We start from the raw sequence: 22,939 nt of genomic DNA on the forward strand, positions 1-22,939 counted from the left end.
TATATATATATATTTCTTTATTCTTAAATACATGTATAATTCGAGGTATTTTAATACACAAAATTTTAATTTAAGACAGAGCTTTTCTTATAATAGATTATATAGTTTTTAAATCAGACATGATAATAATTGCATTATAAAAATATTATATCACAGAATAATGACAAATCATTCTGAAAATAAACAAGATATCTCTTCTTTAAATAAGATATCCGGATCTTCTTTATTTTTGAAAGAGAAAAGAATGAAATAAATATGAATAAATCTAGAATATATATCATAATTATAGAGGAGAAAGATATATATTTATTAAGGGAATTTCCCTTTTTTGTGAAGGGAATTAAAGACAATGCGAATAAAGATAAATTTGGCTCATTTGCATATGGCGCCAATGTTCTAATCTCGAATTAGATCACGATGACATTCTATTCTGTCGGTTTCGTATCTAGGTTAATCATAGTCGAAGATATAGATCATATCTCGCAGGCCGGCATTTATGTTTACACAGTACAGCTGATCGAGCCTTCTATTATTTATCCGTTAATCTTCCATTCATTTATCGGGATGAATTTGTTGTTAAAGACGTGGCAAGTCATCGCGATCTCGTTTCCACCAATCGCCATTTTAATCGGCTCCAATGTTAGATAGCAACCGCAACGTTGACAGTTGACACGCCTAATTGATAATGTACGCACGCAGATAAGGACCTTATTTATAAGATTACGTTGATTCGCGAATTCATTGTCACACGAATATTCTGCGACGCGACATGGGAGTCCTCAAGCAATTCTGCAATTGCAGAATCCTGCGCGATAGCAGGATCCAGACGGAGGATTTATGGGTTCGCGATGGAAGGATTATCAATCCGGAGAGGATTTTCTACGATGAGAAAATCAAGCCAGATGTTAAGATAGACTGCGGCGGCGCCCTGATTTCACCGGGATACATAGATGTGCAGATCAATGGTATTTAATTCTTATGTCATTTTTTCTTGTCAAATAAAAAATAACAAATTTATCACACATAAATTAGACTTTTAAAATAAAATAAATTTTATAAATTAGGCTTGTAAAATTTTTTTATCTACAAAATGTAAATTATGAATCACAGAAACAGAAAACAATTGTGAATGAAAAACAATAAATTTCATGAATTGATACAAAAATAGAAAATTTGTCTTTTCCCTTTTATTATTAAAATTAGCACACTAAATCTATTATCTAATGAAAATTCCTTTTATGTTAAATATCTTTATAAATAAATTAATATTTATGTTAGGAGGATTTGGCATAGATTTCTCATTCAATGTCAACAATGTAGAAGAGGGTATTGATAGAGTAGCGAAAGGATTGCTAACACATGGAGTAACATCATTTTGTCCTACTTTGGTAACATCCCCCAGTGAAATATATCACAAAATATTACCAAGAATAAAAAAACGAAATGGTGGTAGTCATGGTGCTTGTGTACTGGGTGTTCATACAGAAGGACCATTTATTAGTCCAAATAAGAAAGGCGCTCATCCAGAACATTATATTAAAAAATTTGATCAGGTAATAGAAAGATAATAATCAAATCTGTTCCACTTTATATTCAGACTACATCTGTAAAATATTATTCAATGTGTTAATTCACATATTTTTTAAATAACTATATTGCATTTCAGGGATTTAAATCAGTTATTGATATGTATGGAGATCTGGACAATATATGTATGTTCACGTTAGCACCTGAAATTCCAAATGCTATATCTGTTATTGAAGAATTATGTAAAAGAAATATCAAAGTATCTCTTGGTAAGATATCTCTAATATCTCAGCAATAAATAAAAGTACTTATCGTATATTGTATTTAAATATATAAAATATCTTACAGAGATATATTCAATATAAAAGTTATAAAAAATTATGAAAGTTGAGAGACTTTTGCAAAGTTTCCTCTTATCACAGTTTATCACATATTCTAGGACATTCCATAGCGAATTTAAATGAAGGAGAAGAGGCAGTTAAACATGGAGCATCATTTATTACTCATTTGTTCAATGCTATGTTACCTGTAAGCTGTAAAATATGAAGTTTTATATAATTGACTTTTTTATTTTAAAAGTATCTTACACATAGAATTTTTTAAATTTTCAGTTTCATCATAGAGATCCAGGATTAGTTGGTCTTTTAACATCTGATAAAATTCCATTTGGAAGAATTGTTCATTTTGGCATAATCTCTGATGGGATTCATACTCATCCAGCGGCATTGCGAATCGCTCATAGAACGCATCCTGAAGGTTCATATTATATATGTATATGCATACTTGCCTTATAATACAGTTTTCATAACATTAAAGTCAAACTGTTTTTCTAAAGGTTTAGTACTTGTAACAGACGCAATATCAGCGTTGGGTTTGGAAGAAGGAATCCATCAATTAGGACAATTCAAAATAGAGAAACGTAAAGGATGCGCCTACATCGCTGGAACGGATACTTTGTGTGGTAGCATAACTGAAATGTCCAAGTGTGTAAGATATTTTAAAGATGCTACAGGTAAATTAAAGACATTATAACAATCAAATAATAATAAAACAGATATATTAATAATGCAGTGCGCACGGTGTGTACTCGATGATATAATTGTTTCATATAGGTTGCACAGTAGTCGAAGCTTTGGAAGCGGCGACTTTGCATCCAGCGAGGAGCCTCGGTATTGATTCTTACAAAGGTATTCTTAATTTTGGAGCCGATGCCGATTTTATATTACTGGATGAGAAGTTAGAGCTTCTGTCGACATGGATTTCGGGAGAATGCGTTTATGAGAAGATTCCTGGCAGCACAAAACAACTGGAAGTGTAAACGTAAGTAAATCCAGATATAAATCAGAAATCAGTTGTGCGAAACAACTGATCCTATTATGCGATCTATTCATAAATTGACAGTGACAAGCCTATAATAATATTACAATGAAAAAGCCTTAAACTTAGCACAGATAATAACTTTTTTACATTGCACTGTGAGATTTTATACATTTATACTTATAGTTTTATGCTTGAGAATAGATTATTTTATATATAAAAAAATAAAATATATATTACGTAATATATATAATTTGGAAATTTAATTTCTTTGATCTTTCATAGTATTGCTTCATATGAAATCTATAAAGATTATATCATAATTATGAGTGTGAATGTACTTTGCTAAATGAAAGATATTAGAAAAATGTACAGTATTTTCATTTTTTTTCTATTAAGATGTAAATATGTAACAATAAATATATTGTTTATTAATTTGGAAACTTATACAGAGCTTCTATGCTCTTTTTCATTTGTATTTTTGACAAAATTTTCTTTAATCATATTTATCTTTAATCATAGGTTTTATTTTGTTTTGCTTATGCTCTATAAAGCATAAAGATGTCAAATAATATTTAATGGTTTAATTTGCGAAAATTTTTTTTATGCAACTAAAGAAAGATTAGGTAATGTTGGGCTATATTAAATTATTCTTACAATCTCATTATGTGTACTTACAAATTTTATATTAATATACATAAGGCTTCTTTTATACGAGTTGAAATACGATAAAATAAACGTTACTTAAAAAGAAAGAAAAATATTAGAGTGTCTGAATAATATTGAAATTTTCACATTTGTATATATATATATATATATATATATATATATATATATATATATTTATATATATATTTACATGCTACATTGCATTTAATATTTGCTTACAATAATTTTAATTTTGTGTTTAAACTGTATCAGTATACTGGATTTTTTGAAATATAATAACTTTTAATTTTATTCTCTGCTGATATTTTTAATATATAGAATTAGTAATAGCTAATAAAATAATCAAATAGAAACATAAAAGAAGAACAGAACAGGACCTGACTAAATACTGTAAGGCAATTAAAAAAAAAGCAAGAGAGCATGTCTTAGTCAATAAATCATTATGCATGTATAGTTGTCACTCATTGATGAAATTAATAAACTGCATCCTTTAAATTACAAATATATGCAGAGTGTCTGATGCCAAATGTGTGCGCAGGGGGAATGTCAAGAAGCACCTAGAACAATGATTAATTATGTTAATCGCCATTACATTCCACATATTACATTTTATCGTTATATTTATGTAACATATATATAATTGTTTGATATTAGATATATAATTTCTATATTTTTTATATATTTCTTATAGATGCTATGTTTTTTTACATGTATTCTGTTTCATATATATATATATGACATATACATATAATTATATAACACACTTTATATAAAATTAAATATATTTACATTATATTAATATAATATATATTAAATATATATTAAATAATATTTATATAAATATAATGTGCGTTTTAACTACGGTGATACCTTTTCCGGGCAATGTGCTCCAGGTCCTGGGATCTGTGAATGATCATCGGGCAACTGAAAACGAGCGCTCATACTGTATGCCGGACTTTTCACTCTAATCGCGTCCGGTTTGACGGCCTCGTACGCACCCGGTCCGGGTACGAAAACGCGATCATCCGTAAAGACTTTTTGCCTACCGGATATCGAATAGGCGGGCGCTGCTTTCTTGTTACCTTCCTTGGTTCCGCCGAGGGTGGAGGGGATGTTATATATATTAGGCGCTGAAATATTCAATTAATCTATTTCTTTAGAAATTCCGTGCTCGCGCGGATAATTACATTATTTCTCATAAACCGTTTCATCCACCATTTACGCCGTATTTCTTTTTTTGTATTTTTTTTTATACAACCGTAACATATTGATATTTTCCCATAAAATTGTCTGATAATTGCATCTCATCAAGTGACATATGAAGTCAGGAAGCAATAAAAAAAGATCAAACTAAAGCTAATTACAGTGATAAACTAATACAGTGTATAACATTCCATGCACGTTAATATATATACGAATATGAAATTGCTACGATGTGACATGCTGCTATATAACATGCATCATCGGCACCTGCATCTTTCGGGCTGAAATTAATACATTGATTGATTATTTACCTGGAACGCCGTCTGGCCTGCTCATGGGTGGTCTGAGGCCGAAAGTAAATCGCAATGCTTTCTCTAACAAAAGCATTGCTTTTTCCGGGCTGTATTCGCCGGGACCTAGAATGTTTTACGAAAAATGAATTATTAAAAGATAAATTAAAAATTGTAAATTAGATTTTTGCAGATCAATGAGATAAAAATAAGATACAGAAAATATTGATTAAAAAGATTATTCAAAGAACAATGATAAAATAACAAAATGCACCTGGTATAGCGTCCTTTTCATGGATCTCAGTTTTAACGCCAAAACTATATTGCGGCGATTTAGATATGTTTACTTTCTCGGGACTGTACGTACCGGGAGCTGCAAATGAGTTATAAAATGTCTTTGTATTCTTGAAAGATTATATTTACCATGTTTTTACACCGTGTACTAGTACTAAAACACATATTTGCAGAGAACATGGCACACACATAATTACACATGTTTTATCACAATAATATCTCATAGGAATCGTAGGAATTAAGATATTAGAAGTACATAGAATTTTACACACAAGGCTCAAAATTCTAAAAATCCACAATTTATTTCAATATTTCTCATTTTTTTTCTCGTCTTTTCACACATAGGTATACATATATTATTAGTATTGATATTATTATATACAATTGTTTTTTTCGTAGACGATTAGTAGGGATAAAGCATTTAATCTATGACATGCCTACTTTAGACTCGCACATAGATAAACAATAGAGTATAGATAAACAATAAAGTGTCAGCAAGACAATAGACAATATTAATATTCTTTCAATTCACACCGTTTACCTGGTGTATCGCTAGACTTATGCAAAGGCTTTCTATTACCGAAACTGAAATAAGGTTTATGTTCCAAATGTTGAGCTTTTTCTGGATTGTAACTACCAGGGCCTACCGAAGCAATCAGATTAAATTAATATTGTTCATTCTCATTTAAATGATTAGAAAAAACGATCTAACGATTTTCTTCGTTAGATTTTGCACCATTACCTGGTGTATCGCGAGTCTTATGGAGGGGTTTTCTATTACTAAAACTGAAATAGTGTTTATGTTCCAGATTTAGAGCTTTCTCCGGAGTATAATCGGCAGGGCCTACCAAAAGCAATCAAAAAGTGGTGACTTATTATTCGATTATCTTTTTTTCTACTATCATATATCGTATATCGCGTTAGAAAACGATTGCTAAAGACGAAATGTTAATGTCGGATTAATTCACACCGTTACCTGGTGTATCTCTAGGTTTATCCAAAGGTTTTCTAATACCAAAACTGTAATAAGGTTTATGTTCCAGATTTAGAGCTTTCTCTGGTTTGTAATCAGCGGGGCCTATAGAGGCGGGGTAATCAAAAAATTAATGTTGTCCTATTTACTATTCATATTAATTAAATTCTCTCTTCGCGTGTTAACAGTATATCCAAGTATGCGTCTCGGAAAAAGAGATTTATCCAGATGACTCTCACCTGGGTTGTCGCTCAATTTTTCCGGTGTTCCTCTCCCGGTCAAACTGTATTGCGGTCCCTTGTCCAAGTTTACTTTCTCGGGACTGTACGTACCAGGCGCTGCAACAATACATATCAAAAATTAGTAATTATCAAATATATCGCAATCGCGAGAAAAGATCAAAATGTACCGGGAACGTCGTTAGGCTTCGGTGTGAATCCTTTGCCAGTCAAACTGTATTGCGGCCCTTTATCCAAATTTACCTTCTCTGGACTATAAGCACCAGGCGCTGCATGAAAAACATACACATAGTAAGCTCATAAAATGATTTAAAAAAATAATGTGATCTTAATATTAAATTTTGCTATATGAATTAAGTGCAACGTGTATGTGTATTTAATAATACCTGGCGTATCGCTGGGTTTATCGAGAGACGTTCTAAGTCCAAAACTGTATTTTGGCGTGATATCCAATTTCACTTTTTCAGGTGAATACGCGCCAGGCGCTGAAAATTTCATTTTGTTACGCTCATCATCTAAGAAATTACATATTTTACATGCATTTTTACACACCTGGTGTATCGGCAGGTTTCTCAACAAATCGTTTCCCGGTTAAGCTGTATTGCGGTCCTTTATCCAAATTCACTTTTTCTGGGCTGTAAGTTCCAGGTGCTGCACAAAAAAAAATTAAGTATATAATAATAGCTGAACTCGTGATGAAGTAAAACATATTTTAAAATACCTGGCGTATCACTAGACTTGTCCAAGAGGGGTCTCAGACCAAAACTGTATTGCGGCGTATTATCCAATCTTACTTTCTCGGGCGAGTACGTACCAGGTGCTATAAAAATCGCATTGTTGTATTACTTGCTAAAAAAAATACGCGATTTGATGCGTGTTCTTATAGATACCTGGTGTATCTGCGAGTTTTTCGGCGGGTCCCTTGCCAGTTAAACTGTATTGTGGACCTTTATCTAAATTTACCTTCTCTGGACTATAAGTACCAGGCGCTACAAAATAAAAGCGAGATGAGGATATGCGATAGGGTCTTATATTAAATGCAATATATTACTTAAATACCTGGTGTATCGCTGGTTTTCTCTGGGGCGTGTCTAATCCCGAAACTGTATCGCGGTGTATTATCCAATCTGACTTTTTCTGGGGAATATGCGCCAGGCGCTAAAAATCACGGTGTTATATAATTTATATTTACAGATCACATATCTCTTCACACGCACGATTTTTATATACCTGGTGTATCCGCGGGCTTCTCGGCGGATCCCTTGCCAGTCAAACTGTACTGTGGCCCTTTATCCAAATTTACCTTCTCTGGACTGTAAGTACCTGGTGCTGCGAGATAAAAACAAACGCATGCAATAATTAGTATGAAATAGTGATACAATTGTGTTTAACAATAATATATTATTTACCCGGAGTATCACTGGATTTCTCCAGAGGTGGCCTAATTCCGAAACTGTATTGCGGTGTGCTATCCAATTTAACTTTCTCAGGACTATATGTTCCAGGCGCTGAAAATTGCATTATCAAATTATATTACATTTCATTATACGCGATTCATATTCTTAAATTTATTTAACTAAATGTAATTGTGTGTGTGTGTGTGTTATCTTTATATTTATTTCATTCTCTATATTTAACAATTACATTTCCCCAACAATCTATATATACTAAAAAATATTATATAAATTATAATTTGCAAATATTGATTTATGATCATAATTTTATCATACCTGGTGTATCGGTGGGTTTCTCGGTAGATCCCTTACCGCTTAAGCTGTACTGAGGTCCTTTATTTAGATTCACCTTTTCGGGACTATAAGTACCAGGCGCTAAAATAGAGAAAAAAATACAATATTGCTCAGTATTCTGATAACAAGATACGTACCTGGTGTATCATTCTGTTTCTCCACAGCGGGTCTTAATCCGAAACTGAACTGTGGTGATGGGTCCAGCCTCACCTTTTCGGGACAATACGTGCCTGGCGCTATTCAATAGAAAAAATTATGTTATTTTATTATAATTTTTTTTGCAAAATATATACGACTATTTCAGTGTACCTGGTGTTCCATTACATTTTTCAACCCGAGCTTTGCCGGTCAAACTATACTGCGGACCTTTTTCCAGGTTTACTTTCTCTGGGCTGTACGTCCCAGGTGCTACAGCGAAATGACAAAAAATATGTTGTTAAACGATAAAACAATAAATGCAAAACACATAAAATAAACAAAAGTAAATCCACTAATGATGAAAATAGAAAATAAAACATCTAGATAAGTAGTTCTCTCTTAGACTTAAGAAATATGAGAAGAGATATATCATAGATCTCCAATTATTTGTAATTAATATTTTTTAATCTTATAATTTTATAAAATGCTTTATTTTCGAAAGAAATTTTTCTTGATAATTATCTATTGATACATATTTTTGCTAATGATACATATTTTTATAAAATAGAATAAAGAAAATTTATATACTTGTATAACATCGGATAAAATTAAATTTATTGAGCAATTTCAGAAAATATGCACGTTTTTTTATTTACAGTGATTTTAATTTACAATTTTAAGTCTCTACTCTCTCTTTCATATTACCTGGTGTGTCGCTCGGTTTATCGAGCGATGTTCTAAGTCCGAACGTGAACTGCGGTGTACTGTCCAGTCTCGTTTTCTCGGGATGATAAGTACCTGGAGCTAGACACACTTGCCGATAAATTTTACAAGTTTTCAATTTCCGCGAGCAGCAATTTTCTACTTGCATTTACCATCAAGTCTCTCTAGATTAATAAACTCGGAGAGGAATAAAGGTATATAAAGGGAGACATTCAACACATCGCGACACATGCAGCAACAATTTACTTTACGGCGATAAGCGACACTACTCTGTCAATATTTTACGTATGCAGCTAGCAATTTTAATTACGCTCTATCGATTTAATTGCATTTAATTGCATTTCTAAATATCGAATACTATGAGAGAATAACGTTTTGTTACCTACTTTTTTATGTTTATCACTATATTAATCAATCCTATACTATATATTAATTACAATTATTCTACATCAGATATCACACGTGCACAATTAATTACTGTGAAGAGGGAGTAGAAGACTCGAAGATTATTGCTACTAATTTTATGAGAGATTTACGGTGTGCCTTGATAAGTTTATTACGCGTTCAAATCGCTAAATTACGTGAGTATCCTAATATTTATACATTAAAAGAAACCACTAGTCTATACCTAAGCAGCGATTCTTCGGTGATAATAGTTTCGTTTATCGATTTATGAGGTGATACTCCTCAAACGAAGTCCCATGGCTAACCGCGATTAGTTGCGGTGTGGCATCGATTATCCTAAACACTACACATACACACATGGTGTCCATATAATAATGTAATGTAGCAAACATAATTTTTTATGCTTTATATCTATCTTTCTTTCACACAGAGTTTGTTATTAATAATTTTTATAATATATTATTGGATAATTTTGTAAAACTTTCACTAATGAGAATAAATCACTTTTTGTGGAATAAAAATAAGAAAGTTATTTTAAATAGATGAAATTAAATAACATTCAGTAATTATTGCAATATTAATACATTATTTTAAATAATGTGACTTTATGTGATTTTTATTGTTATAATACATTGATGAATTTCATTAATGTACGGAGTTTCAATCAACATGCTAAATTTAACGTTGCATTTAGTGTTTTATCATATTCTTTTACGAACTTATGCATTTTTTTAGTATTGAAGATTAGCTACAAAAATCACGATTATTTAAGTTGCATAATTACCGGGAATATCACTTGGTCTTTTCAATGCAGCTTTTACGCCAAAAGTGAACGCTGCTGCTGCTTTATAGTAGAGATTCACGATTTCAGCGCGATAGTCGCTCGGTGCTACGATCGAGATGCAATATTTCATGTTTCGATATTGTTGTAGTGTGATACGACGTAAGTGGTGTCTCGATTATATGTGTACTCATAACAAATTTCTTAATTATAAAAAGTGAAATATTTTTATTGATAACATTTATTGCAGTAAATGTGATATATATATATATATATATATATATATATATATATATATATATATGAAATTATATATTTTGAATATATAAAAAAAACAACATAAGTACTTTTTAATAAATTGACTTGTGTAAATTCTATATTTAATAAAATAGATATGATTGAATGAAAATGAATATATTTTTCGCGAACTTTTACAATCTCACGTCAAACGAATTTCAGAGTTTTTCACAATTCTGTTGGAAAATTTTTGAAATTTCATATTATTTAAATTTTGACTTACCGGGTGTACAACTGATTTTCTCGAGTTGCGTTTTAACACCAAAGGAATATTTAGGCGAGCTATCTAGAATTACTTTTTGCGCTTTTTGTGGATTGTAATCGCCTGGTGCCGGTGTAATTTCCGGTTTCGTCGATTTCGTTCGGCCGTGCAGCGACAAGGCGGGTGCAGCATCCTTTCCTAAAAAGTTTTGAAGCCACCATGTATTATGTTATTTATAATTTGTATATATTTAAAATATATAATTAATAGTAGTTAGATTAATTAGATTTTTATTAAGATTTTTACTACAAATATTGCAATTTTTAAAAATATTTTTTATATTTATTTTTTATACTATTTTTAATAATTTTTTTGTATGCAAAAAAGAAAGCGCTCAAGATATCTCAATATAAAATATCCCAATCATCAATTTCAAAACTTAGAAATTTTTTATACAAATATAATAATACAAAACTTACGTAGACATACGAATTAAAAATTAATGTAATGAATTGAAATATTTATTATATCTAAATCAGGTCAATCTTTTAAAGTTGTATGCATATCGATCGCGTGTGCTTGTTCTATTCAAGCATAAAGTGAAGGAATTTCGTGAACGTTAGCTATTAAAATGTATCATTCTTGTGGAATATTGAGTTTGGAGTTTGGTCGATACTTTGGCCGACGCATAGCGGAACTTGCAAGTTTGCGAAGCAATGGCGCATTTAAACACGTATTATAATTTATCTCGCTCAACATCTTAATATTATTATCGTATTCTGTTTCGTATTTTATTATAATAAAATAATAGCAGTCGTTCAAATATCACTTATTTTAAGTTAAAATATTTTGGTTAAATGTTTTAATTGAATCTATTCTATGATTTTTTGTCTACTTGCAATTTTTATATCTAATTGCTCATGTTTTAAATGTTATTAAAATTTTGTAAACATGCAAATGTTTTATTTATGTGACATATTTACCTTTTGCACTAAGTCCGGAAACATTGTATTGTCCAGGGCCTGGTCCAGGGCTATTATTCTTCATCGTATGTCTGAAAAATTGTTAGTCATATTAATAACTTGTACGTAAAATTACGATAGATTTGCTTATAAAATTTGAACGCGGAAGAATCGCATTCATTAAATAATAATAATGATTTTAGATTTGCAATATAAAATATGACAAACAGTTTTATTCTTTCAAATATAATACATTATAATAATTTATAAAATCTGTACAAAAAATTACATATAAAAAATAATTAAAAAATCTGTCAAAAGATTAAACTGAAATTATCAGCTCTACCTGCTACCAAAGGAAAATGCTGGTGCTCTTTCTCGTTTAGAATCTGGAACTGTTTTTCCTGCAAACACGTTACATATATTTTCATATTGTATAACCAAGTACCATGATGATCTACATATTATCGAAGAATGTGAAAAAATACTTGCGTAACTAATTTAAACGAGAGAGACATTGCAAGGCAATATTATTATTATAGGGAAACACGGCTGTCTCTTTAATTATAAAGTTCCGCATACAGTTCGTATATCATAAATATGTAATAATCGAAATACAAGTGTGTGAATCATGGCTATATGATAAGTTAATAAATATGTAAGTTCTTCTTGCGCGACCGCGAAAGTTGACAAATCAATTCCCATGAATGATTAGATCTCTATTATCCATTGCGTTAACAAACGAGGCTTAATGAATTGCCATCGAAAATTACTTGCAAAGATAATGAACGTAATTATCGGATTTTAATATCCTTATGATATAGCGATGCTCTATTTTCTTTTGGGAAATTAATTCTAATGAATTAATTTTAATGAATAAAATTACAAGAGAAATGTAAAGAATTATTAAACTAATATAAAATAATTATTAAAATAATTCTTAATGATGATCATTATTTATTGATGTAAATTTTTGTGTAATTCTTACCGATTAACGGTGGTAGAGTTACACAGGCTGGCCCTGGGCTGCTATATTCGGCGGCAATCGGGCCTCGTCTTTTCGTGGGTGTCCAAGGTTTCTGTGTCATTCCAACCATGTCGCTCAAAGGGTGTTGCCTGCTTTTTACAAAATTTATAATATAATGACAGGCATTTGTTCTACTATATATTGTAAATTTGTAAATCTTATAAAATATAATTTTTTGTATTAATATATAATAATGTAATTATATAATTACATGTAGTACATTATAAAATATATTAATTTTATAGAAATCTCTATAGAATTGCACTCGGCCCTTTAGAACTAAGTCACATATTTAAATCATATATAAGTTTACAAAGGAATATATTCGAATAATTTAAATGTTTATGCTCAATTTCTTCAAAAAACCATTCTTGAAAAATGCATAACTTGTAGAGTTTCACAGTGCAGAATATTTAAATTATTCAGATATATCCCAATGTTAAAACGCGCATTTCTATGGTTTTCTCGTGAAACTTCGCGGACAATTACGAGATTCTTTCTAGTAAACAACGAAACGCGTGTTAAATGCGACGTCCATGAATTATGCAATGGAGGTCGACCTCGGGGGCACGATACAGAAACGATTCATGGCGAACCATATAAGAGCATGTCCATGATGGGCATACGCAGCGATCGCCCACTGTCCGAGTTCAGGCCCATCTCAACGATTTTCAAAAGTGCTCAAATGCACGGTAGTCGATGATGATGATGATGGTGATGATAATGATGACTCATGACCCACTTGCCATGCGGAGCAGCGCATTATGCGTTGATCACCCATGCATAAAGTACACTGTTTTCTAGAATCCGGGATGTTCCGGACTATTTACAATTTTACGATAATTTCTCTCAAAGTTTCTAAAATTTGCAATAACTTTCTCCTTATTTTCAGATATATGCCTCTTCTTTACTTTTTTTGTCTGCACCTTGATGTAATTTTTCATGCAATTTAGGTTTAAGTGATTTAGATCCTGTATTTTCTGAGAACTTTAGAATTCTTTTTCTGTATAGAAAATTATTACTTATTAATATTACTTATTTTAAAATAAAAAAATGATTTTTTATTTTGCGAAAAATAATATATCGAATGTTTAAAACAAAAAAAAAAATATTATTTTCAGATGTACTGTAATAACAGCGTTATTATTAGTATTAGATCATATTCCGGTTTTACGCACATGAAAAAATCCGAGAAACACGGAATTTAATAAACGGCACCCACACGATGTATAAAATGTTTTATAATGACTGATTTCCAATGATTACCGTGTATGGCAGAGATGATCAAATGTATTACTCACTTATGCCAAATTTCTTACATCATCGTTCATTACGGTATTCTGATAAAATGAAAAAGAACGTAGAGAGCGAAAAAGAACCCGGACATAAACACGTAAAATGTGAAACAGAAAAAATACTGAAAAATTAATGAAATATTTATATTAATTACAAATTAATTTACTATATTTTTTCTACAAAATTCGTCGAGATCACTCGTTTTGAAAAATCTTTAAAAATGTGAATTTTTTTAGCAATAATTGCTATCATTAATCATTAATCGAAATGTTGACACGTGATGACGCAGAAATATTTATAGGTAGTATTAATATTATTGTGAGCGACATTATTCGCCTGTCTTTCATTCGCGCATCATACACTATATATATCTAAATGACATCACGTTGTATGGACATACTTACGGCAAAAAATGCGCCTGTGTATCGAATACGTTTGCCGTATATCCATATTAAGGTGACACGCGATATATGTATATCGATACACACGCAGCATTTCATTAGCCAAATACGGGAATGAAAGTGGAGTGGCAAATCGGATACATAAGAGTACACGAGAATACAGACAGTACTGTGACGTCGCCAAAATTGGAGGGAGAGATTGAGAAACACCCGCGACAAAAAATACGAATCTCTTACAAAATAAGCGACTCTTTTAAAGAAGAAACTTATTTTTCTTATCGTGTAATTTTTTTGAAGAAAGAAAGTATTTTTTTTAACAAACTTTCTTTCATTTTAATAGTAAATTTTATGTCAAAAATTTATTATGAATTGATGTATTTAAGAAACAGTTTATAATTCATATAGTCAACAGATCAGTGTTTTCATAGACATTGTCTGTTGTTTACATTAATATATGTACATTCATGTTGACATTAATATATATTCATGAAATTTCAAGGATACTTTATTACGTTTTACTAAAAAGAAATTTTACTATTCAAAATATTATGTCAAGTGACAGAAAGATGTGCGAGACAAGTAATAAATATAAAATAATGGATAATACATTATAATATAAATCAAGATTCTCTCTAAATTATTTCAATTATAATGAATAAGATTTATCAATATTGTTTTTTGTAAAAAAGAATGTAAAAATCTATTTACATCTCGATATATTTGTCGAAATAATGTACGGGAAAGATTAGCATTGCAAATTGATGTTATTATCCTCATTATAATTCTCATATTCCTATTGCTCCAGAAAAGTGAAAATAGTAATAATGCATTGCTACATATTTATTACTTGTATTACATTATATCACATTACATCAATAATGACATGTAATAAAAATGATATATTTTTATTATCTTTCTCCCTTTCTCAGTAACATAGTAAAATATCCTTCAGATTTCCTAAATATTATGTTATGTCAATATCACGGAGCAATATCAAGAAGAACATGTATTATCTATAAATTCTATAGATAATTTTTTTTCTATTTTTTAAAAAATATGTAAATTCTTGAAATTCATTAAAAATTAATACAATATATGTATTCTATAAATTATGTGGCACTAACGATATATTAACGATTATCATTCTGATATGGTTTAAAAGGTTTATTATCGAAGTGAAAAATTTCTGGAATGTGTGGCTTTATAAAAATCTATGATTTTCAAATATCTTGATCAATAAATAATCAGCGTTTAAATAGTAATTAAAAAATTCACTGAAACAACGAATGCTTCTATAATGATATTCTTACAAGTCTAAAACACCATTTCCTAATACTCTTAATATAAGACGTTAATTAACAATTACAAATAATGTCATTATTATTTTTACTTATTCGAAGTATATATGTACGATATCTGATTTTGCATTCCGATATCTTTTATCAACGATGTTATCGATCATGCCTTAACATTAATCTCTCGCAATCTTCGCAAGATATATTTGTGTCATTCCGCGAGCTTATGCATAAAATTGTAATGTATATTCATTCATTATTACCTTCAATCATTACAAGAAGTGAATTTACTTACTCAATATCAATAAAAAGTCCGTAAATAAGATGGGATATGTCAGTCGAGAACAGAGATTATCTTATCAGCGAGATGATTTTGCTGGCTCGATCGCCGCCGATTGGATGAGACCTGTCTTTGACACCTGAGTAAAACACGTGGATGTATACCTGCGACGCGTCGATTTGCGACTGAGTAAGTAAACGTCAAGGTATCGCAACATGTTTCCCGGAATTCGCATTCCCCACCTTTCGCGATCCGCAGACTGGGAGAATCTGAAACGCAAGCGCCTGAGAATAGCTTGCCTCACATGCAGAGATGAAGCATATCATTCGCGTAGAATTCGGTGCACGAAAGAGATGAAATTGAATTATTCATGTAATAAAAATTTGTAATAAATATTAATAAAGAATGTTTGCGCTTTTTTTAAATATTATAAATTTAATTCGAATTTAATGCCAAACTTTTTTCTATACTTTTAATATTTTCAGATAATCATGAATGAAATAACATAGTAACTTCATATTATGTATCATCGAAGCATAAATCAAATTTAAAGTAATGAAAACTTTCAATTTTGATTCATTTTGATTCGCTGTCACTTCAGTTTATCCTAATTAAATTTAAAATTTATTTTTTTTTCTCTCAATCGATTAAAATTAAAATTTCCCAGAAATTCTATAGATATAAATTTTATTAATAATTTTTTTATCACCAAGAAGTAATTACTCTTATCTTTGATATAAGAATGTAATTTTCTTAAGGAACAAAGTTTCAACTAATTTTCTTTTTGTTACTTATATCATTTATCATCATGGTCCAGTCAGCATATACTCGTCAGAAAAAAAATAGCTGATCAGCAGTCAGCAGATAGCAAAGAATGAGCAATTTATCTTATCGTAATTTATGTCTATATAACTTACGGAATTTTAACTGTATTGTGTTCGTTATGGCGTGAGTTCCTAATTTTAGCTGATCTTTTTTTTCCCGATGGCTAGGATATGGTAAGGTTGATAGAGCCGAAGATGGAAATCGAGAATATCAGGGAGTACGTGGGTTGTGAAATCCGTGTATGGCCGGTAATGGAAGTAAGAGGACAATATCATCACATATTTAAACAGCCAAATCTGACGTCATGTGCCATTACTCTGTAAATGATAAATAAAAGCTAAATTTCGAGTTATTCTCTTCAGCACAAATCAGAATACGAAATATCTTTTGTTTATAAAAGAATTCAAAACGAGCTATTTTCTTCATTTTGCAACAATAAAATAATGTTTAAAATATTAAGAAAATAAAGTTAAAAAATTGTCATTCGTTATTCAATTTTTATTCACTTGTAATTGAATAATTATCATTGTTTCAAGGTGAAGAAAATATCGATTATTGATCAAATAAACTGTTATTAAATTTAAAATACGAAATTCTGAGACATAATTATTTCAGTATAAGTCGCATAATTATTTCAGTATTTTTCAGTATACTAACCGAACATGGAAAAAATTATAAATTAGCTAAATGTATTTCTCATTGACAGTCTATAATGATAATGATATTTGTCATGATTATGCGAAATTTTCATTTTCCATCACGGTTCGCAGTTGCGTTTTAATGACATTTTTTTTCGATATATGATCCACAAGACCGAAGGATATTCCATTCCTAAGAAAACCGGTTGAACCATTATACTTGTGTGCCGGCGTGAAAAGAGACACTGTTGCAAGCTATGAGAGCGTGTTGGACATTTGATCGCTCTTCTCCCTCTTCCTCCTCGTCGTCGACGTCGCGAAGCGAGCGGGTCTGGTCAGTAGAGTCGGAGCTCGACGGGTCTGGCTAGATGTTGAAGCACGAAGGATGTCCATTTATACGCATTATTAATCGCAGGTGCGTCAGTTTATTAATCCATTACGTGTGTGATGTGTTTGCGTTGATATGTTGCGAGGTATAAGCTCATGCGATGCAGCCGCGAGTGTAGGGTGTTCTCTTCCCGAGAGGATCCAAAAATCTCCTTCTTGTGGGAGGAGAATGCCAGATTGTTCTCTTTCATCTTGATCGTGCAGCCTCCCGATGTGCGACGTTTGAGTACGCTTTTTCTGCATTAAATATGTATATAACGAATCGAGAGGAAGAGAAAGCTTTAAAAAAAGATTCGTGGAGTCATTTGTGCAAAATAATGGATACTGCATAAATTATTCTGATCGATCAATTTTTAATCGACCCACACAAATATCGTTCGAAGTTACATATTAATAATATTACAAAAAATATCTCGTATGGAAATTAAAGGTAAATTCTATAGAAGTATGCCAAAGATATCAGTCCATTAGTCATCGATCTTACTAATCACTTTCCACCTGTTGCATTCCTAAACTTTACAGCAGTTGTTCAATTAAAATGAGATTTAATAAATTATATTTACAAAGAGAAAAATACTTTAAATATTAACTTTAAATATTTTATGATATTGACAAATAAATACGTAGATGAATAAAAATATTTGAACAATTCTGAAGTTAATCTCTCTCCGGGTATCTTATAAATAAAGTTTGTTTGCATTTTTCTGAATTGTTTCTCTGCTGTTTTTTTTTTTCAAACATTGACCGAGTAAAGCGAAAATTATTCTATTGACGATTCTACGCGCATATTTCAAATCTAAATTAATTCTAAATGACAGGAAGTGCTCATCCGGACAGTACCTTTATCGCGAGGCTAAACAAGCGATCAATTAATGAAAACTTGATCGAGTCCATTATTAACCGATAAATAAAAATCTTGGTGGAACAAGAACTTTTGTGTTCTTGCTATTGAAATAATACGCGTGAAACGCTTAATTGGCACTCTAATAAAGGCTGATGGTGAGATCATGATCGGGGCCATCATACAACGGCAGTCCTACGCATGAAACTAGACTACACATTGCAAGTGTAATGCAACACACACGCACACATATCACACACATGTGCATACAGACGACAATGCGTCATTTTTTGTCCTTATCCATCTGATGTTTTATACACATGCTTCCACGAGAAGCTTCTCACGCACAAACGAAAAGCGGAAGCTCATCGAACGAAAAAGGCAATGATATATATCCATATTTTTCGAATAGACCAACGTTATCAAATAAATAATTATAACAATTATTTTCTTATTTCACTTACACTTAGTTAATTGGAATTTAATATAATTATACGAATTTCGCATAAATAATTTTTTAAAAATATTTCTTCGTTTGTGCTAATAATTAAAAAAATATGCATTGATTTCAAATTAACAAAACTTTAATGTAGTTCCTAAAAAATGATTAACTGAAAAAATGCAATTTAGTTCTAATTATTTCTTATAGAAATTATTCGAAATGAGTTACATTTTATACTAGATATTCTTGATTTTAAAGATTTTTATCTGAAAATGCTTGCTATTATATTATTATAAATTTCTCTTTCTTATTTTCAAATTGTTAAAATTAAAGAAAAAACCTATTTTTTAATTATAAATAAGTTATAAATATGTATAAATATAATGAACACCATTCAATGTTAAATCTGTACAATATCTCTTTTTAAGAAAAAATAATTAATTTTCCGATTTATTCATAAAAAATTATTTTTCATTTCTTTCATAAAATAATCATATCAACAGCAATATTATAAGTTAATTATATCACCAGATACCTTCAGTAAAATGGATTTGGAAGAGGATTCACAGCAGGAGCATCTGCTGAACATCTATGATTCTTCTCCGACCAATACTCAAATTCTTTACAAGCTTCTGCTGGACGCTTTACGATCCAAGGATTTTCGTTCCTTCAGAAATACTGTGGAACATAGTTTGAAAAAACAGCCGCCTGCTTTAAACGTCAACTATATCTATCCTAATCATTCAGAAGAGACATGCCTTGACATAGCCAGTACAAATGGCTTAACGGAGTTTGTAGAGTTTTTATTACATAAAGGAGCGAATCCTAACAGAGTGAATGAGGCGCACAATCGCGCTCCTATTCATTTCGCCACAGAAGGCGGACATGTGGATACGTTAGCAGCTCTATTAGCAGAGCCGACGATAAATCCAAATCTCGAGGCAGGACAACAGACCGCTCTACACATTGCGGTAAGAAAGAAGGATCTCAAATGTGCTGATCTACTGCTAGAAAGAGGCGCCAGCGCCAGCATTCCTAATAGCAAAGGTCTAACAGCCCTCCACTTGGCAGCGATGAAAGGACAACGCGATATGGCAGAGTTGATACTAAGCAAGTGTCGACAATGTCCGGATATAGATAGTTACAAGGACTACAACCGTCAGACGACGCGAGAGGTGATTCATCAGAAATTGCCGGGATTGTTATTACCACCTAGGTCCGAAAATCGAGAGACAAATGTGCATGATCTCAAGTATTACCTGATTGCCAATGACGAGATGAATTTTCTGAAGAGTTTGGAGCTCGTCAAAGTGGAGGTTCTTCACAATGTAGTCGAGGACTTACTAGAAATGGCCGCCCAACGTAATTTTTACGAGGTCGTGGTGGGAATTCTGGAAAAACTCAAGGGAAGTCTCTTCAGCGTAAAGAAAGCCGCGCACGTGGCTGTTGAGCGAGGTAATCACGTTATTCTTCAAGAATTGCTGAACGTGGAGCCTGAAGTAGCCAACGATCTGATTCTGAATGCCTGCCTGGAATTGGGAATGCCAGGAAAACAAGGAGTCAACAATATGTCCGATCGGTTGCAGTGTCTGAAATTAATCCTGGAACAAGAAAACGTAGATGTTCGCTGTACTGACAGTGAGTATATTACAATGATACCATATAAATAGCATTTTCTAGATGTAATACAGATAACTTGAATATTTTTAAGCAATATTTCATGACTTTTTGAAAATCTTATATAAATAAATTCTCATTATAAATTTTTCTTACTTACAGATAAAGGCAATACACCGCTACATTACGCGGCTAGAGCAGGTTGCCGCGAAGCGGTGACTCTGCTTCTCGAACAAGGCAGTTACATTGGTCACATGAATAATTTTAACGTACCGCCTCTTGCCGATATTCCAATATGTACGTTGTCGCGTTACTTGGATGACTGTCTACAAACACGAAAAGAGCGGACAAACGAATACACTATCGAATTCAATTATCGCTGCCTAATGCCGCACGACAATCTCGCAAAACACGACAAGAATCATCGAACAACTTCTGAAATGGATGTGTTTAGATACATCGCTTGTAATGGCGCTCTCAAACACTTACTAAAGCACCCGTTGCTCTCGTCCTTCCTTTTTCTCAAATGGCATAAAATACGGCGTATTTTATACGCGAATTTTGCCTTCTATGTGATCTTCTACTTCTTGCTGAACGCTTATATTCTGGGCATGACTTATGATAATTCCACGAGTAAAAATGAAAAGCAGATGGTCAACAACAACTCGAATAATACGACTCTGGAAAGTACCTTGCAAATTGCCTGGTATCAAAACAATCTCTTATGGGCTTTCACTACCGTACTGTTGTTGCTTTTTATCTTCCGGGAAATCCTTCAGTTCATCTCCTGCCCTTGGCGTTATTTAGAAAACTTAGGCAATTGGCTAGAAATTGCGTTGATCGTGCTGTCTTTCGCCGTACTATGCGGTGCAGGACCTCAGGTTGGCGCTATAGTGATCCTCTTGTCCGCGTGGAAATTGGTGATCCTAATCAGCCAGCATCCACGTATGACTACCGGCATCGAGATGTTCCGAACAGTATCCTTTAATTTCGCGCGCTTCCTCTTCCCGTACGCATTCCTCATTCTCGCATTCGCTCTGGCTTTTTACACGCTCTTTAAGGATGGCGACGACACAAGCTTTTCCGATCCTGGTCATTCGTTTTTCAAGACTGTCATCATGCTTACCGGCGAGTTCGACGCCAATGATATCCCATTCGTCTCGCATCCTGTTTGGAGTCACATTGTTTTTGTATTGTTCGTCTTCCTCATCGCCATCGTGTTGTTCAATCTGCTCAATGGTTTGGCGGTCAGTGATACTGCCGAGATCCTGTGCAAGGCTGAACTGGTCGGACTCATTTCACGGATTCATTTGATTTCGTACATCGAGGATGTGGCAATCGGTAAATCATGCAGGCGTTCTTTGTGCTGCGAAAATTTATGCTCGCCATGGAATCCATTCGATTCTTTTGCCAGAAGAATTCTTTTGTTTCCACATTATCTGAGAAACGGTACAATCAGGATCAAGCCAGACGACTACCTAGACGTATGCAACAACGATACGTATTGTGAGAAATATGTTCGCAGCGAATCCGTGAATCGCGACAAACATTGGGTCTCTTTGAAGATGGATCCTAATATAATCAAACAGACTAAACAAATTATCTACAAGAAAAATCAATTATCGGACAATGAGAAGATAATATTCGCGTTGAATAAATTGCAGGAGAAACTGACAGGGATGGAACTCGTTTTAAATACCGTCAAGCTCGCCGTTGAGAATAATAATGTCGATAATACGGTAAAATCTCAGGGATAGTTACAATAAGCGAATGTGTATGAATCTATTCTTCTTTAAGTTTTGTATCCTCTAAAAAAGAAAAAAGAAAACTTAATTTATAAAATAACACTCGCTCTGAGTGGTTTATTTTATTTTATATACCAACGTTAAATACACTGTTAAATATATGTTAAATTTTATTATTAAATTTTAATAGACATTGACTTACCCTAAGTTGCGTGTAAATGTGCCATTAATATAATCGTAATCGAGCGCTTATACGCTAAATATTACACAATGCGCAAATATATAAATATATTGTTGCATGTTTTATAACAAACGTTTATCAATAAATTAGAATTGTTCCAAGAGATGAATATTTTTTTACAATTTATATTCTTGTA

At 32.0% G+C, this 22,939-nt stretch overlaps 3 protein-coding genes across 13 annotated transcripts; 2 read left to right on the forward strand and 1 right to left on the reverse strand.

Moving 5' to 3' along the window:
- Positions 1–460: 460 nt before the first annotated feature.
- LOC105251877 (N-acetylglucosamine-6-phosphate deacetylase) lies at positions 461–8,043 on the forward strand. Of its 3 annotated transcripts, none has more exons than XM_011258956.2 (8): positions 461–965; positions 1,279–1,553; positions 1,667–1,796; positions 1,967–2,055; positions 2,139–2,283; positions 2,363–2,539; positions 2,640–2,847; positions 7,707–8,043. In XM_011258956.2, exons 1-7 carry the CDS (start codon positions 770–772, stop codon positions 2,843–2,845), a joined length of 1,218 nt encoding a protein of 405 aa, XP_011257258.1. In that variant the 5' UTR covers positions 461–769; the 3' UTR covers positions 2,846–2,847; positions 7,707–8,043. The 3 variants fall into 3 exon arrangements, with proteins under 3 accessions (XP_011257258.1, XP_011257257.1, XP_011257256.1); XM_011258955.3 differs by lacking the exon at positions 7,707–8,043 and adding an exon at positions 4,025–4,139; XM_011258954.3 differs by lacking the exon at positions 7,707–8,043 and having other exon boundaries at positions 2,640–2,856.
- On the reverse strand, positions 3,813–16,315 carry LOC105251878 (nucleoporin NSP1). 9 transcript variants are annotated; one of them, XM_011258960.3, is made up of 26 exons: positions 16,083–16,313; positions 12,757–12,884; positions 12,115–12,172; positions 11,790–11,860; positions 10,828–11,004; positions 10,311–10,415; positions 9,104–9,211; positions 8,570–8,668; positions 8,398–8,496; positions 8,243–8,341; positions 7,922–8,020; positions 7,743–7,841; positions 7,572–7,670; positions 7,403–7,501; positions 7,234–7,332; positions 7,065–7,163; positions 6,899–6,997; positions 6,683–6,781; positions 6,513–6,611; positions 6,277–6,378; positions 6,043–6,144; positions 5,842–5,943; positions 5,281–5,379; positions 5,028–5,132; positions 4,384–4,643; positions 3,814–4,070 (listed from the first exon to the last, which is right to left on the reverse strand). In XM_011258960.3, exons 2-26 carry the CDS (start codon positions 12,863–12,865, stop codon positions 3,987–3,989), a joined length of 2,670 nt encoding a protein of 889 aa, XP_011257262.1. In that variant the 5' UTR covers positions 12,866–12,884; positions 16,083–16,313; the 3' UTR covers positions 3,814–3,986. The 9 variants fall into 9 exon arrangements, with proteins under 9 accessions (XP_019883289.1, XP_011257262.1, XP_011257263.1 ...); XM_011258961.3 differs by having other exon boundaries at positions 9,104–9,202; positions 12,757–12,887; XM_011258958.3 differs by having other exon boundaries at positions 12,757–12,887.
- A 1,424-nt stretch (positions 16,316–17,739) lies between these two features.
- LOC105251876 (transient receptor potential cation channel subfamily A member 1) lies at positions 17,740–22,883 on the forward strand. Its single transcript, XM_011258953.3, has 3 exons — positions 17,740–17,945; positions 19,732–20,838; positions 20,980–22,883. The coding sequence occupies exons 2-3, from the start codon at positions 19,746–19,748 to the stop codon at positions 22,572–22,574; spliced, it is 2,688 nt and encodes an 895-aa protein (XP_011257255.1). The 5' UTR covers positions 17,740–17,945; positions 19,732–19,745; the 3' UTR covers positions 22,575–22,883.
- Positions 22,884–22,939: the final 56 nt, after the last annotated feature.

The sequence above is a fragment of the Camponotus floridanus genome, unplaced genomic scaffold, assembly GCF_003227725.1.
Source record: "Camponotus floridanus strain SB8 unplaced genomic scaffold, Cflo_v7.5 scaffold56, whole genome shotgun sequence".
NCBI lineage: Eukaryota > Metazoa > Arthropoda > Insecta > Hymenoptera > Formicidae > Camponotus > Camponotus floridanus.

Bases quoted from the DNA above. Each gene is read 5' to 3' on its own strand.
- LOC105251876 (XM_011258953.3), top strand. From the start codon at position 19,746: ATGGATTTGGAAGAGGATTCACAGCAGGAGCATCTGCTGAACATCTAT. The intron at 20,839-20,979 runs GTGAGTATATTA...TCTTACTTACAG, and splicing joins AGATGTTCGCTGTACTGACA to ATAAAGGCAATACACCGCTA.
- LOC105251878 (XM_011258960.3), bottom strand. From the start codon at position 12,865: ATGGTTGGAATGACACAGAAACCTTGGACACCCACGAAAAGACGAGGC. The intron at 11,861-12,114 runs GTAGAGCTGATA...ACAATTTTTCAG, and splicing joins GCATTTTCCTTTGGTAGCAG to ACATACGATGAAGAATAATA. The intron at 6,145-6,276 runs GTAACGGTGTGA...TGCTTTTGGTAG, and splicing joins TAAACCTAGAGATACACCAG to GCCCTGCCGATTATACTCCG.
- LOC105251877 (XM_011258956.2), top strand. From the start codon at position 770: ATGGGAGTCCTCAAGCAATTCTGCAATTGCAGAATCCTGCGCGATAGC. The intron at 966-1,278 runs GTATTTAATTCT...TATTTATGTTAG, and splicing joins CATAGATGTGCAGATCAATG to GAGGATTTGGCATAGATTTC. The intron at 1,554-1,666 runs GTAATAGAAAGA...ATTGCATTTCAG, and splicing joins ATATTAAAAAATTTGATCAG to GGATTTAAATCAGTTATTGA.